General features: G+C 26.3%; 1 protein-coding gene across 2 annotated transcripts in view; it reads left to right on the top strand.

The window, feature by feature from the left end:
- Positions 1-16,614, top strand: part of LOC142329258 (homeobox protein araucan-like) — a 496,188-nt gene that overhangs the window by 367,928 nt on the left and 111,646 nt on the right. For both annotated transcript variants that reach the window (XM_075373678.1, XM_075373679.1), the window contains one exon: positions 1,464-1,582. In XM_075373678.1, coding sequence (XP_075229793.1) covers positions 1,464-1,582 — 119 coding nt within the window. The remainder of the gene's footprint in view (positions 1-1,463; positions 1,583-16,614) is intronic.

The raw sequence follows: 16,614 nt of genomic DNA on the forward strand, positions 1-16,614 counted from the left end.
TACTGAAATAGTCCCGTTTCAAATTAAAAAATAATCTCGGGCAGTTGTGCGGAAGAAGAAAGATTTTTCGTTAATTTAATTTGGTTTTATTTTTTTTTTTTTAATTTGGTCTAAATTGCTACCAATAAATACGTAAAGAAACTCCAACATTCCACTTGCAGCATCATAACGAACTACGCTTCTAACTTGCCCCAATCAAATTTTTTCGACTTTAAATTGATCGCAACTCAAGAACGACTAAACCAATCTTAATCAAATTTTCACATACATAACCGCAAATCTCCTACTATGGCATATCTAAATTTTAATGAAATCGATATACTAGTTTTGGAGATTTTCGAACCATACAGTTTTATATACATTATAAATTTATAATAAATAGATAATTAATTATAACTAAGTTACAATAATAGATTATTATAAATTTGTAATTTTATGTATATATATATATATATATATATATATATATATATATATATATATATATATATATATATATACAGATGTATAAAAGGAAATCCGATTTTAAGTAAACGGGTATTTTCGTACTCCTCTTATCCTAAAAGTGAAGAAAATTCATTTTTACCCACCTACCACTTCAACAACATGCAACCGAAAGTAATACCGTAATTTTTTTCGAAAAGAATTGGTAAAATAAATGTATTTTTAATATTAATTAAATACATAACACAAATTTTTATAAAATATTTTGCTTACTTTTGTTGTTAAAGTAATATATTAGAATTATTCTAATTAATTACATGTTTGTTCACTCATTTAGAAGTCATCTATTCGTAAAATTCGATATAATCGGTAAGCCGTACCATTCTTAGTCCACATTATGTTTAAGTTTATATGAATTAATTGAATACTATTTATATAATGGAATAGCTCCACACTAAATTTTATCTTAATGTTATTTCATTGCGACAATGAAACTTTTTCAGCTAAAACAAAATATATTTTATGAAATAAAAGGAAGAAGACTGGCATTCTACGGACATTCTTTACAAGTTTAATGGTCATAAGAGGAAAGTTAAATGGTTCAAGAAAGTTAAAGAGATCGTAAGGTTAGCAAACATAAACGTGAAGGATTTAAAAGACAAAAGGGTGCTTAGGAAAAAAAGTCTTAGAGTTCAAAGGGATCCAAAGAAAAAGAAAGAATACGCTAACCTGAAGTGATCGGAAGAACTGAGAAAGTGGAAAAAATGAAGTCGTATTGTACAGTTAAAAAACCAATCAGAAATTTACTATTCTATGTGGCTCTACAGTAGCATGTGTCAAAAAAAAAAAAAAAAAAAATAATAAGATCAGAAAATATTTAATAAAATTATTATATTAATAATAAAATTATTATAGATTTTAGAAATATACCGCAAAAATATTTCACTTTATAAATTAATAACATTTTTTTAATTACAAAAATTTTCTTAAGTATTGTAATAAATTTTCTTTTTTTTTAGAGTAACCCTTACGGACTGAAAGATGGAAGTTCATCAGCTGAAATGTCTGCGTGGACCAGCGCAGGATTACAGCCATCTTCTGGTTATTACTCATATGATCCAACGCTCGCCGCTTATGGGTGAGTGTATAATTATAAATTAAATTGTTTTTTTAATTGGCTTTCTGTCCTACACAATATGTAAGAAATGTTAGTAATGATTTTAATGAAATTAGTTGTTTATTATTCTACTGTTTTATCCGAATATTATCAAGGCACATCACTTTATTAACCAGATGAACAATAGACCAGCTATAGTGGAGGATTTTAATAGTAAAATATCACAATGATTTCAAAATATCTTTCTAATATAGAAAGTCGTAATTTCAGACTTGTAGTCGTTCTCATAAAAACACAATAAAGTCGTCATACTATTCGGATAAAATGCTAAATATTAATTATAAACGTTGAAACAGTTTTATCAATTGTATCATAAATAAAAATTACACTGTCAACAATCATCAATTTATTAGGTTACTACTCTAACGTTTGTGTGTGATTAACATAGAATATTTAAAAGATTAAAGGTGAAGGATCATTTTCACAATAGTTTATGTAAAAAAGTAATTATAATAAAAACTAACCGATTTTATTTAAATTTTTGATTAGTTCTATAACAAAAAAAAATCATTACAAACTATACTAAGTTTTTCATATTTAAATAATATAAACAAGTAAATAAAAATTAAACATTTTAAAAAACCCACAACGAAATTAAATTGGATTAGATTGAAGAGAATCATTAAAAATTAAAATATTAATTAGAAAGATTAGAAACACTAGTTTTAAAGAAAGATACCTACTGCAGCGCCCCCTGGTGGGTTATTACCGCAAAATTAATCTAAAAACCTGTTCCGAGGTGATACCTATGTAATGCAAAAAACTGCATCAAAATCGGCCCAGCCGTTTTAGAGAAACACAACTATTGCAGCACCCCCTGGTGGCCTATAACCGTAAAACATGTCTAATAACCTGCCCTGAAGTGGTACCTATGTAATGGAAAAAACCGCATCGAAGTAACTGCATCGGTCCAGTAGTTTTTGAGGAAAATGGTAAAACACATATATACACACACACAACCTCTTATCCCCGACGCATATACCGTCTCCATTCCGTCGTGGGTAATAAATATTGTCCTATATTTGTATATTTAAATATCATTAACAAACTAGGGTACAACAAATATTATTTTTTAAATTAAATTCTAAAAACATTAATTTTTATTATGGTAATATTACTTTGACTAATATTACAATTAATTCAGTAATTTACGTCTATTTAAAAAAAATGTAATTCTACAAATAAAAGCTCAAAACAATAAGAAAATCATTGGAAAAAATAAATCTTATATACAATTAAATTTTACGTTAACTACGAGTATTATACGTCTACAGTAAATATATTTATATTTAAAATGAGGTTTAAGTTTAAGGTTTTTTTTTTAATGACAATACTTTTTTTCTGATGAGGGGGATCCCATTTACGGACAAAGTATCGGACTCGCAACAGGTTCCACTAATTGTTTAGTTTCTTAATATTTAGTTTCTTTTAATTCCACGTATTCAATTAAAATCTTGTAATAATTTAATTTTTCGGTAACATAAAACAACAGTATTTTCTACAATTTGAATGCTGAAAGTTAAAAAAAAAATCAAATTCTTTTAATATAAAATTCTCCAATGTTTTTTTTTAATCTGTTTTTGCGTGTTTTTTTTTAGTTTATTGGTTTTATACGTCCGTTTATTTTTTCATCATGTATAATCAACTTAAAAATGGTATCTACTATCAATATTTATCGTGTAAAAGCCAGTTAGTTAATCAATCAGTAGTACAAATCATTGAGTCTCTTGTATGTTCTGATTTATCATATTATTAATAATAATTTTTAATAAATTCTTAATTTATTACCACATTTAGTAAACATGCACTTTAATATTACGGTCAAAATTTTATTTATAAATAATAAAAATAGGAAATTGGTTTTTAGAAAAAATATTTGTTTTTACATATATTTTATTTCTTAAATTTATCACAAAATAATTATGAATGACTTCTTGCCTTGAATTATCATATTTAAAAAAAAAAAATATTTTACAAGCAAAATAAAAGGGCTTAATAGATATTCAGGAAAAATAGATTATTATTTTTAAATAATTCTATAGTTTAACAAAAATATTTCAATGGTTATAATAGTAATTTTACTTCATAAAAAAATACATTTTAATTAGCTCATAGAAACTAGCCATCTATTTTTCCACAATTTCAAATTTTAATTCAAATTAAATCATTTTAATAAGTGCTGAAAGTTATAGTGTTAAAACAATTGTTTTAATTAAGAGAAAAAAATATTATATCCAATGCTACTGCAAAGAAATCTTATTCAAAAACGAATATTATTTTAAAAATAATTTTCCTTATGAGAAAAGTGGAAATATGAAATTTACTTTTAAAAAATATAAAATAAAAAAATAATTTATACTTTTAAGGTAAAAAAATAAATTTATGTTATTTACTCCTTTAGATTTCTCTTTTTCTAAGTCGGCACTAAATTAAAAACTTTCTTAATGTTATTATGTTTAATTTCTAGTACGTGATATGGAGTTAGTTTTATTATTACTATTATATATTTATTTTAACTAAAATATGGTACGCCTACAACAATAAACTCGGCCGTATGAAATAAATCCGTTGAAAAAAACCAGAAAAAAACGAGAAATAATCTTGATAAAAAAAAAACTAATTTACAAAAATTATGTAAATTAACTACAACCGGGTGAAGCTGTCTGGAATGCGGGAATATGTGTTATTATTATTTTTTTTTTTTACCAAACTTTCAACCAATTCTTTAGAAGTTTTGCAAGAACATAACATTGAATATTACGTAAAGTATTACTTTAGGCTGTATATCATTACGCTGTAACAATCTAAAACTATGTGTAAGGTGAAAAAAAAATCAAAAACTATCCTCAAACTCTCTTCATGAATATAACATTTTTCATTGAGAAAAAAATTACTAATTTTATCTAGAATAAAATTAATATCATTACCGGGTTTATGACCGTAGCAGTTGATGCCCGTAAAACTCAAAAATGACATTACTGCTAAAGGAAAAATGAAAATGGAATCATTGATATCGGTGCATTTAGTTAAGAGTATAAACTTGAATGTATGTGTACATTCATTAATAAATAAATAAAAAAATTATATATATATATATATATATTTATATATGTATATCACTTATGTATATACACTTGCAGAGTGATGATGAAGGCCCCGTTTACATAGAAGCCAGTCTATACTAGTCAGCGTGTCACAAAATGGCCCAACAGCAAAGAGTGAACGTTGTTGGCTAGTGAGTATTTATATATATATTTACGGATCGAGTGGAGTTATCACTACATATTTTTTTTGTATCTTTTTTTTGTAGAACAGGAACATTTTTTGTACTCAGTCAATATGATAAAGATACAAAGGAATCGATCGCGATCTTTCAAAGATAAACAAAAATAATCAAAATAAAACTTTTTTGAATTTTAAAATCAAAAATCTAGGATATATATTTACAGCGTCAAGAAGAAATGCAAAGAATTTCAGGGCATTTTATGCAAGTGAAAATAAAGAACAGTTCTTATAAACATAAGTCCTGAAACGCTTCGTTTTTAATCACAACTTGCGAAAAATTCATTCTGAGTTTTGTTCCAAGGAAAAATGAAATGAAGTTACTGAAATGAAAAATGACTGAAAAACGTGAAATTTAAATTAACGGATAAATTTGCTAGATCTACATGAATTTGACCTAAAAAAATTTAATAAAACAAGTCAAAAAATTAATTATACCTGTAATAAGTTTTTAGAAAATTACTGTAAAACCCAAAAAATTATAAGTTTTTTTAGGTTTGACGTAAAAAAACTTTGTTTAATTGAAAGTGAACAAATAAAATGTTAAAAACAATTTAACTCTGAAAACAGTTTATCGAAGTAACATTAGTCGAACATGAAGACGAGTTTAAGAAATTATATTTTTATTAAAAACGAAATAAAGTGTACTTGGCAGAAAAAATACAACCTGAACATTATATATAAAACCTGAACATTTTTATAACATTATTTTAATTTATCTGTAAAAAGAATGAAAGTGGTTTCTGAGAAACTCGTTGATAATATTACAAATAAACAACCGAAATAAATTGAGCCACTCATTTTCCGTTTGTTAAAAAATAAAACTAAAACACAGTTGTTTCTGATGTACTGTTTACACACTTATACACACACATCTTAATTAAAAATATTTATCTTTTAATTTAAATAATTTTTTTCGTTTATTTAATTCAATGATTCTAACTAAAGCGCACGCGCATACCGTATTTAATTCGCGCGGGTGTGGCGGTACTAGCGGCGACGGTCAGCAGTAACTAAACTAATGTAATTTTACAACTTACATGGAACAAATTTTGCTTGTACGGTCGGTGGAGTTCTGTAACCGCGAGGCTTGACGGTCGGTTGACTCACCGAACAAAACGGAGTTTGAGTTCGTGACCCCGCCAAACCGAGTTATATTTTTTACACTTTAAATTTTATTCATTTATTTAATTTTACCGTTCACCTGTGATGTCACAACATAGGAGACTACAGCAGTATTTTTTTGGGGTGGAAGTGTGATTTTACAAAATTTTTTTTTGAAATATCGTTATTTTTTAATTTTTAATAAATATGTCTAAGAAAAATAAGGTCTTAATTAGGCGAAATATCGAGATACTGAGTGTGACCGTGCTGTACAGTTTCACCTCCTTGACTTTTTAAGTTGAAACTTTATTGGTATCAATGGCCCATTAATAAAAATAATCTTACAAAATTTAATCAAAATCGGCCCAGTTATTATGGAGATACAAGGTTATATAGAGGCCAACACCGAACAAACACACACACGCGCGCGCACATATGAACATTAACATCCGGAAAATTTCCATCCATTTTTTTGGGTTACTTAGGTGTCAAAACGTCAAGATCTGGTGAAAACCGCATATGCCCAAATTAGACTGATTACAATACTTTTCCTTCTAAAGTCATAGCTCTGCTACAGCGCTACCTAGACGGGAAAGTAAAATTTGGAGAAAATTCAATTTTGAGAAAATCTAAGTAACATCAATCACACATGAAGAAGAGTTTAAGAAATTGAAATTTTATTAAAAATGAAACAAACCGTACTTGACATAAAAAATACTGTACTCTATATATATATATATATAAACCTAAAAATTTGTATAATATTATTTAGATTTATATGTAAAAAGAATGAAAGTGGTTACCGAGAAACTAGTTGATAACATTACACGTATACGACTGGAAGAATTGAAATCTCATTTTCCGTTTGTTAACAAAAAGTAACATAAATAATTTTGGCATTTAATTATATTTCCTAATGATTTAATCAAGTTGCTTAGCCATATCAAATGTTAGGTGTTATTATTATTATAAACAGGTACGTTATTGTATTTATATTCAATTGTATATCTTCAATGATTTAAAAGGCAATTACATACGGTAGTACTATTTTAATTTAATTAAAATAATTTCAATTTTAAATTAGATAAATAATTAATGATCGTCACGTACACGGAATATTTATGTACAACTGAACAACTTCCAAGTTGTAGTAATATATCTAAACACAAACTTCTCTACCTATTTAGTTTTCAACGTGAACGATTTTGCTACCGATTGATTATAAGTTTCACGTATCTTACGGTTAATGATTTATTTCAATTATCTCATCTCATTAAAAAATAAATAAACGAGGAATATAAAATAAACAATTTATTATATTAATTTGAGGGTAATTTAATTAAAATAAACATTTTGTAAGAAATTATACAATTTTATTACTGATCCTAACGCAATACTCTATAAAATGAAATTTTTTACTGTACTATTTATGAGCAGTTGTATGTTAGTTCATGCATTTTTAAAATTTTACTTTACCGTCTAGATAGCGCTGTAGGAGATCTATAGCTGTAGAAGCGAAAGTACTGTAATCAGTCCAATTTCGACATATGCGGTTTTCAACGGTTCTTGACGTTTTGACACGTAGGAATTCCAAAAACCGGATGAAAATTTTCCGGATATTAATGTATGTGTTCGGTGTCGGCCTCTAAATCACCTTATATCTTCAGAACTACAGGACTGATTTTCAGCAAACATGGTCAGATTATTTCTATATATGGTACTTGATGCCATTAAATTTTCAACTTAAAAGGTCAAGGGGTGAGGCTGTACATCAAGGTCTCCCTCAGTATCTCGAGATTTCAACTAAAAGGTAATATTTTTTGTTGTTGTTAACAATTATAAAGAATAACAATAATAATATTTGAAAAAAAAATTTGCAAAATCACATCCTCATCCAAAAAAATGCTTTTGTAGTCGTTTGATATGTTGTGACGTCACAGACGGTAAAATTAAATGAATGGATATTATTTAAGTGTAAAAAAGTAACTCTGTTTCACCGGGTCTCGAACTCGATCTACCGGTTTACTCGGTATCTTGTGCGTTAAGCCACGCATTTACACCAGTCTGCCGATACAAGCGAAATTTGTTCTCTGTAATTTGTGAAATTACATTAGTTTAGTTAGTGCCCACTGTCACCGCTAGTACCGCCACACTCCCGCGAATTAAATACGGTATACGCGCTCGCATTAATTGGAATCATTGAATTAAATAAACGAAAAAACATTATATTTAAATAAAATGATAAATATTTTAAATTAATTCGTGTGTGTATGTATGTTAAGCCGTACATCAGAAATAATCCACAGTTGTAGGACTTTCCCGGAACGCGGCTTTGGCCGCGGGTTTTTATTGCATCTATTAAGTATATTCAATATTACTAATTTTCAAGCCTTTTATTGAAATTATTAATATTTTTTACGTAAATAATTTATTTTTTGTAAAATACAAAAGAAGTTAACAGTAATAGCTTGTGTATAATATTTAATAATTAAAATGTAGAATTTTGAAAATTTCCAGATTTATTTCTCTCTAATGTTGATTGGGGTTATTTCCCGTATTGATTTAAACATAAGATTTTTTTAACGGTTCTTCAATAATTCATCAACATATAAAATATATTTGAATATATTAAGTATTTAAACTTTTAAAAAAAGTTGAACCTGAATTGAAAGGTTTAAAAATTGTTTTTTTTTTGAAAGTAATTATTTATTTAAAAAATATTTTTTATGAGATTAAAAAGAATATATTATAATTATTTAAATATTTTTTTTCTTAAAAAAAAATCTACTTAAAGGCTAATTTAAAAAGATTTAATTTTAACACCTATATAAATAATTTTAATTGGCCTATCTTGAATAAAAACTTGTAAAGTAGAATACCAATTAATAGGGTTTGGTTTATAATACCATAACTCGTAAACTACACTTCAATTATCGAATTCCTTAGGAGGTATCTTTACAACATTTATTTTATTTATAAAATATAAGATTGTTAAAACGTTAAACTTACGGTAAATGGTTGTTAAAGAAAGGAAAATTACGGGTAAGTGTTAATCACATGTAATCTTTATAACTTGAATTTTTAAGGAATCAACTATTAATTTCTTATTAAATATTATTAAAAAGTATAAATCCACCTCACCAGCAATTAATTTTGAAATTCTCAAGATTGTTCAGTCCTTAGATCATCGTCAGGAGATTAAAATATCATAATAAAATAAAGTTAAAAAATTAAAATATTAAGCAGTCATGACTGATTGCTAGTTATCAGTATATTGATTTATTAGAATGATTTGTTAGAATCAATATACTGATAACTAGCAATCTGTCATGACTGCTTAATATTTTAATTGTTTAACTTTATTTTATAATGATATTTTAAACTCCTGACGATGGTCTAAGGACTGAACAATCTTGAGAATTTCAAAATTAATTGCTGGCAAAATGTATTTATACTTTTTAATAATATTTACTAAGAAATTTATATATCAGGAGTAACCATATTTGAGAAATTTATTCATTTCTTGTTAATTTAATAGATAACAAATTATTTTTATGAAACGTGAATTACACTGAATAAAAATTCGTTAAATAACTTTAAATTTAAATTACTTATAAAAAAATCCGGAAATTAAAAATAATAATTCGAAATATTGACCTTTACCTACTAAATGAATGAAAATTTTTGAAAAATGCTTTGTAAAAATATTCTTTGGAAATGTTTGAAAACTGCTTATAAAACTGCTTATTCGATATATTTAAAAAATTGTTTAAATACATTCTCAACAAGTAAATCATGAAAAAAAACACACAAAACAGTTTAACTAAGAAGAAAATGGAATCCTCCTTCCCAGCTCCAATTAGAAACAAAATACTCAACCCTTGTCGGAGATTTAATTATTAAAACTCTATTCCAAATTTCTCTTTCCTCCAAACAATTTTTTTTAAAATTCCTACTAATAAATAATAAAAAAAGAACAAATATTAGTTTAAAATTTCAGAAAATATTTTTCTATAAACTTTCACTTGATTTAATTTTTGCCAGTTAAAATCTCTTCTTTATTATATCCATTATAAATAACTCACAAAAAATAACTTCCGTGAAGAGGTTCGACTTCTTGTTCAATACTGAAATGATTTTTTTATAAAGCTGGAAAATTATACGGGCTTTAATTTTTGTCCTCTTAATATTAGTTGCGTAAATTTTACTAAGAACAAGTAAAAGTAAAAAAAAAATTATTTTTCTTCAAGAGATAGGCAAGGTCAACATGACAGGTAAAATTAAATTACGAATGTAAAGTAAAAATGTGGTTAATATCCAGACAATTGAATTTTCATTAGTTTCATTATTATATAAAAATATGTAAAAAAATGTTTTAAACACCACTCTTAAATTAAACGTACTAAAAAGTAAAAAATAATTTCAGGACGGTATCTCAGAATGAATTTGACAACAAGCTTTGTTAATAATATGGAAGATTATGTGAAAATTATAGCTTCAAATTAAAAATTTGATATTTTTTCCAATTTTTTTAATATGCGTGATGAATGGTCTAAAGAGTGAGGAGCAAATATTTGTACTTTGACATGAGGTCATTACGAAATGTTAACTGCAGATTTCTTATGATCCCCGGAATTTTACTCTTGAATTAGTAGTTAACCATTTCTTAGATTAAGTGTCGACAAACGCTAATTAATAATTAAATATGTATTAGTTGTATAATTTGTACATAAATTAAAACCGAATATTTTTTAACCTCAATTAAAGGCAATTAGAATAAAATCGAAACTGAATAAAATACATTAATTAAATAACAAAATTATTTATACATAATAAATTCAATTAAACCCATGAAATAACTAATATATATATATATGTATATATATATATATATATATATATATATATTTAAGTACCTCGTTACAAAAAAAAAATTAAACTAATAAAATGATTATACATTTAAGTAATAGCAGAGGTTATTATATAAAATCACGTGATATGTAAAACATATTTACTAACAATATAAGAAAACTTATTAATACCTACAAGTTGTATGAAACAGTTATGGACGTAAACATTGATGTAAGTGCATTAGTATTTTTTTTCTTTTTAGAAATAAGGGGAAAGATAAAGAGGGAGTGAGAGTGAAAGAGAGAGAGAGAGTGTGAGAGTAAGAGAATATGTGAGAGAGAAAGTATCGCGTGCCCGGGAAACCCACCAGTGCAAAGATCAATACAATAGCCTACCTTGTAATACCATTATACAAACGCAAAGAAAGTATTTAAAAAAAAAAAAAAAACAAAAAAAAATGATACAGACTGTGCCATAAAATATGACAATAAAACACTAAATCAAAATCGTGCTCATGAATAAAAATCAACGGGTTTAATCTACATGCTACTATATGACTTTTTTTTCTTCATTCATGACTATAAATATTCATTAAATGTAACTAAGTAGGCAATTAGATTTTTAATTAGACATAACTTTTATAATATTTTTTAATCAATACTGTTAATTTAATTTAAAAATTGCAGAAAAATTTTTAAATAAAATTAAAAAATACATTAAAAAAACAATTTCTTAAATTTCAAATTTTTTAAATAAGAGCTAAATTAAAACCAAATAATTTGGTATCAATTTTAAGAATACTAAATTTAATAAAACACTCAAATTTTTTCTTTCTGATACGCTTTCTAAATTTATTTAATTACGTAATTTTTAGATTTATATTTCATTAAAATATGGACATATTAAAAAATACATATTTTCCATGTGAAAAAATGGTATTTTTTCACGTGGAAAATGTGTATTTTTTAATTTTTTAAATATATCCATATTTTAATTAAATATAAATCTAAAAATTACGTCATTTAATAAATTTAGAAAACCAGTAACCAACTTTAAAAAACGCATCAAAAATTAAAAATGTGAGTTTGTATTATTAGTACATAATAAACCAAAAACATAACGTTATCTTAAGAAAGTAATAAAATGAATGCAAAGAAATATTATAAAAAGAATAGTATGAAGCTACAATTATGAAGCGTGAACTAAATGCCTCTGTGGATTTATTTGAATATATCCTTTCACTTATTTTAAGTCTGTTAAAAAATAAACGATATATAATAAGGATAACTATAATAATGAAAAATAATAAGCCCGAGTAATGAATTCTTGAGATTACAGTAGAATCCAAGGAGCAGAGATGGGTTTTTTGAAAGGATTACAGGAATATACTTGTTTGGATATAATAAGAAATGAAGATATTATAACAGATTTGAATACTTTTTTCATTAATGAAAGGATTGATTTATGTAGGGGTAAATGTACACAGCACTTGTATAGTATGGAAGAAGATCAAATCCCAAATTGAGCTCTATTTTACGCTCCTTGAGGAAGATATGATATAGGTAGGCCGAGAAAAAGATGAAACCTGAACAGGTCAGTGACCTAATTCGTGCAGGAAATGATGATGATTATGTTGGAAAATAAAAAAACAATATATTCCTGACAAAAATTTAGTTGTAATATATATTTTTAAAACAATTAAACATCTACCATTGATTAGAACAATGTTTTGATGTGTTAAATATATATAACTGACTTGAAGGATAGAAATCCCAGCATCAATTAATAATATTTTATTCCGTTTTATTTTGATTGGCAACTTGTAACAGCAGATGAATGAAAATTAATTTTTTGTAGTGTGTGAAAAACTACCGTGTCTGACGGGAACTCAGATCCAAAATTTCCAAAAGGACGTAGATCAGGTAATAGTAATAATAAAGTAATAAATGTTTTTTAAGTTTACGCGATATTTCATAAAGATTTTATTAAAAAATAAAAAAAGAAGTCTTTTTCTAAAAGTGTACGTTGCAATCTGTTCAACTAATGAACAATAAGCAACCCCCCCTATACTATGGACAATTGAGATAAGGATAATATTAATGACATGTAAATTAGGTGTTGTCTTTTACGGACTCAGGCCAACCATTCCTGAGATGTGTGGTTAATTTAATTCCAACCACCAAAGTATTAAAATTTAAAAAAAGTTAAACCAATTTTTTTTAAATTAAAATTTGGGATATTAAAATAAAGGGATCTAAAATGTAAATGTATTAGATATTATAAAATATATTTTAATAAAAATTGAATAAAAACATATTGAAGATTCATCATACAGTCAAGAATATATTCATAAGTTTCATCACTGATTTTGTAAATTTAATTGAAATATACACTAAGTTAAAAAAAAATAAAACAATACCAGTAATATTAACAGAGCAAGAAAACATTAATAATACAAAGAAATAATTTCTTCATGTAAATGATTAAAAGTACATGCAACTAATTTGTATGAAGTTATGCAACGATGTGACAAATGTTATGAACTTGAGGACTAAATATTAGAATTAATAAATAACAATCTGCAACCGGAAAATAAATTAATCATTTATATCGGAAATGCATAACTGGTTAAAAGTTCAGCATGTTTTATTTGTGTGTGTGTGTGCGCGCGCGCGCACGCGCGTGCTTGTTTTTATGCCTTATTTGTCTTATTCATTGTATGCAAATGTTTAATTTGTTTCAAGTTCTATTGAACTTAGTAATAAATTATTTAAATTGTTAAAAAAATTAACGTTATATGCTGCAATATTCTGAATTTTTTCTGTAATATATCTGAATGATAATCTTTTTGTATAAATTCACCATGTTTGATTTGCTATTTTAACATTATAAATGAAAGTAGAAAAGTTTAATTAGCAATGTAATTAGAATAAAAATTAAGAAAAAAAATTTAATAAGGTATTGCCTAATTTTCCAATACATTTCAATTGTAATTTAATTTTTTTTTTTTTTTGTTGATCATAATTTTTAAATCCGCATTTGAAGGGTAAATATTTTCGCGTCTTTACAAAAAAATGTTTTTCGTATAAACAATTTTTAAAAATTTTTAATCTTTGCGAGTATATTTTTTCATTTTCTATTCTTATTTTTTAAATTATATTTCATTTATTTAGTTTAATTAAAATTTAAATAATTTATCATCAAGGATGTGTTAGAGAGACGCTGTTTTTTATTGTCTTTTTTTTTTGAAACATTTTGTGGAAGTTTGAATTGGAGACTAAGTTTTGGAATGCTATTTTTTAGTGATTTTATTTTCTGCTTGATATCGCCACATAAGTGTTTGAAGCATGTGCGTGGGATATGGAAATGTAGTTTATGAAAAATGTCATACCTGACCGATTCGAACCCACAACCTCCGCCGGATAAAAGGCCGAGACGCTACCACTCCCGCCACAGAAGCCGGCAATCAATTTTGTTTTTTCCATTTTGGCCACTTACAGGACAGGTTAACAACTTTCTTTTAACTTTACTTTTTTCTCTTAATTTTCTTAATGTTTTTCCACTTCTTTTTCATTGTGTTTTTCTTTTTTCTTTATGTCCATTTTCCTTCTTCCTAATAATTTTTTTTTGTAGATGTAATTTTATTTTTTGATCCCTGAGCGTTTTTAAAAGATTAAATAGTATTTTGTGAAAGTTTGAATTTGAATAGGCATAATTAATTAATTCATTTCGTTTCGGAATGTAAACCGCACATTTTTGAAGTTTATACTTTGGGTAACATACGAATTTTGTGTTTTCTAAAGGAAAAAAGAACATAACTTTTATTTTTAAAATAAAACTGGTTAATTTTACAGCGAAAAATTGTTTCAAAATATAATTACACAGTTTTTGTAGAAGAAAAATAAAATACATCGATAATATTTTAATACAGGATTAAGTTAAGTTTTTTCATTGCTTCTTAAAAACGTAGTTTTACAGAATTCTTTAATACAGTAAATTAATCAATTTATTCTAAAAAAACAATATAAAACCGTTTAATAGAATATCTAAGGTAATTTATAGCTCAGATATTCCAACTAAGTCGTAGTAAACTGTAATAAGCTAATACAAGCAATCTGAAGTTAACACTTTTCGCTTGGGCTTTTCATTTCCCTTAAGTAAGCGGGGATATTACAAGGCTATATAGCTGATTAATTACTGTATTACATCTTACTAAGGTTCTAACTGATGCCTAAAATCTTAGTATAATTAATCATATATATATATATATATACGATAATACATGTTTATATCAGAATGTTATAAACTATTAAATCCGGTTAAATTAAACATAATGAACAATAACCAAGTAGGTTAACCGATAAAAATCTATCTAAGCATTATGAAAAGAAAAATCCTATCTCATGGTGGTATATTTCTTTTTTTGGGGAAAATTCGTTGCATTATATAATACAATAATAGAAAGGCTAAGTACATCCAGATACTTTCCGAAGAAAGAGACTTTTATTTGATTGCTTTTTAAAGGAAACAGAACAATGACGATGTCGGGAACATAGAGCTCAACATACGAACACAAGGTAGAAACAAGACAGTGCGAACAAGTTATGGGAAAGGGGTAAAGCGGGAGGATTTTGCGAGGATCAGACTATCGGGAGATAGGTACGACGAAAGATAAGTAAAAAAAAAGAGTGAATAAACGATGAGAAAGTTAGAGAAAGAGAGCGAAAGATATGTTTAAGGGATAAAACACAGTCGGGAAGCGAAGTTAAGGGTGGGAAATTCGGCGGAAAAGGGTATAAGGGATGGGATCGGAAAAGGGGGATAGGTAAAAGATATTGATTTGAGAGAAATGGAAGACTACTAGTACAGAATAGTGGACAGATAGACAAGTGTTGAGATAGATAGAGGTGACGCTAGTTTAGTTGCTCTCTCTTGTTTTCCACTGCGCAGGGCTAATAACAAAGAGACAGTAATTTGTAGCACGGAACGGGACCCTTTTAAAGCCACTGCGCATGCATTGAAGCAAAATGGCTGGAATTCGCGCCTCTCTATCGATTGACGCGCTCTCTGTGGTTTTATCGCGAACTAATTGTACAATAGGAAATACTACGTCGTCGACGACTACATCTGATATACTACCTACATACACACGTTTTTCTTTTATCATCGCAACCCTACTTTAAACTCTCATTGGATAACAGACGCTTACAATTTGTTTTATTACAGCAGTAAATGGATAAAAAGAGATCCATAACATATTAAATTACGGGATCGAATTCTATTTTATCAATTTAAAATGTCTTCTTTAGTTTTGTTTAAATAAACAATGATCCAATAAAAAAAAAATTAAAATTTATCATCAAAAAATTAAGATTATTTTATTTATTTTTTTTTATACCGTTTGATTCTTATTACAATATGATGATGAATCTGTTAGATTATTTGACCGGTTTTGGTGTAAATAAGTATAAAAAATGTTAAGAATAATCTATCAATTAATACAAATTTACAACTATTATAAAATACCTTTAAAATTATTTTTTGTGAATAGTACATAAAAAAAGAACATAAACCGATAAATAACTCATTTAGTACAGTATCTCGCGATTCTGTACCCGCGGATCTTTTCTACAAAGATTTCCAACCTAAATTTAATTTTTAAAACTGATTTTAAATTGTTAAAACTTTTATTTTCAATACATTTATTCAATAGATGTATTTAAAAAATCATTTTTAATAAACTTTAAGATTAGTTG

The sequence above is a fragment of the Lycorma delicatula genome, chromosome 8, assembly GCF_047948215.1.
Source record: "Lycorma delicatula isolate Av1 chromosome 8, ASM4794821v1, whole genome shotgun sequence".
NCBI lineage: Eukaryota > Metazoa > Arthropoda > Insecta > Hemiptera > Fulgoridae > Lycorma > Lycorma delicatula.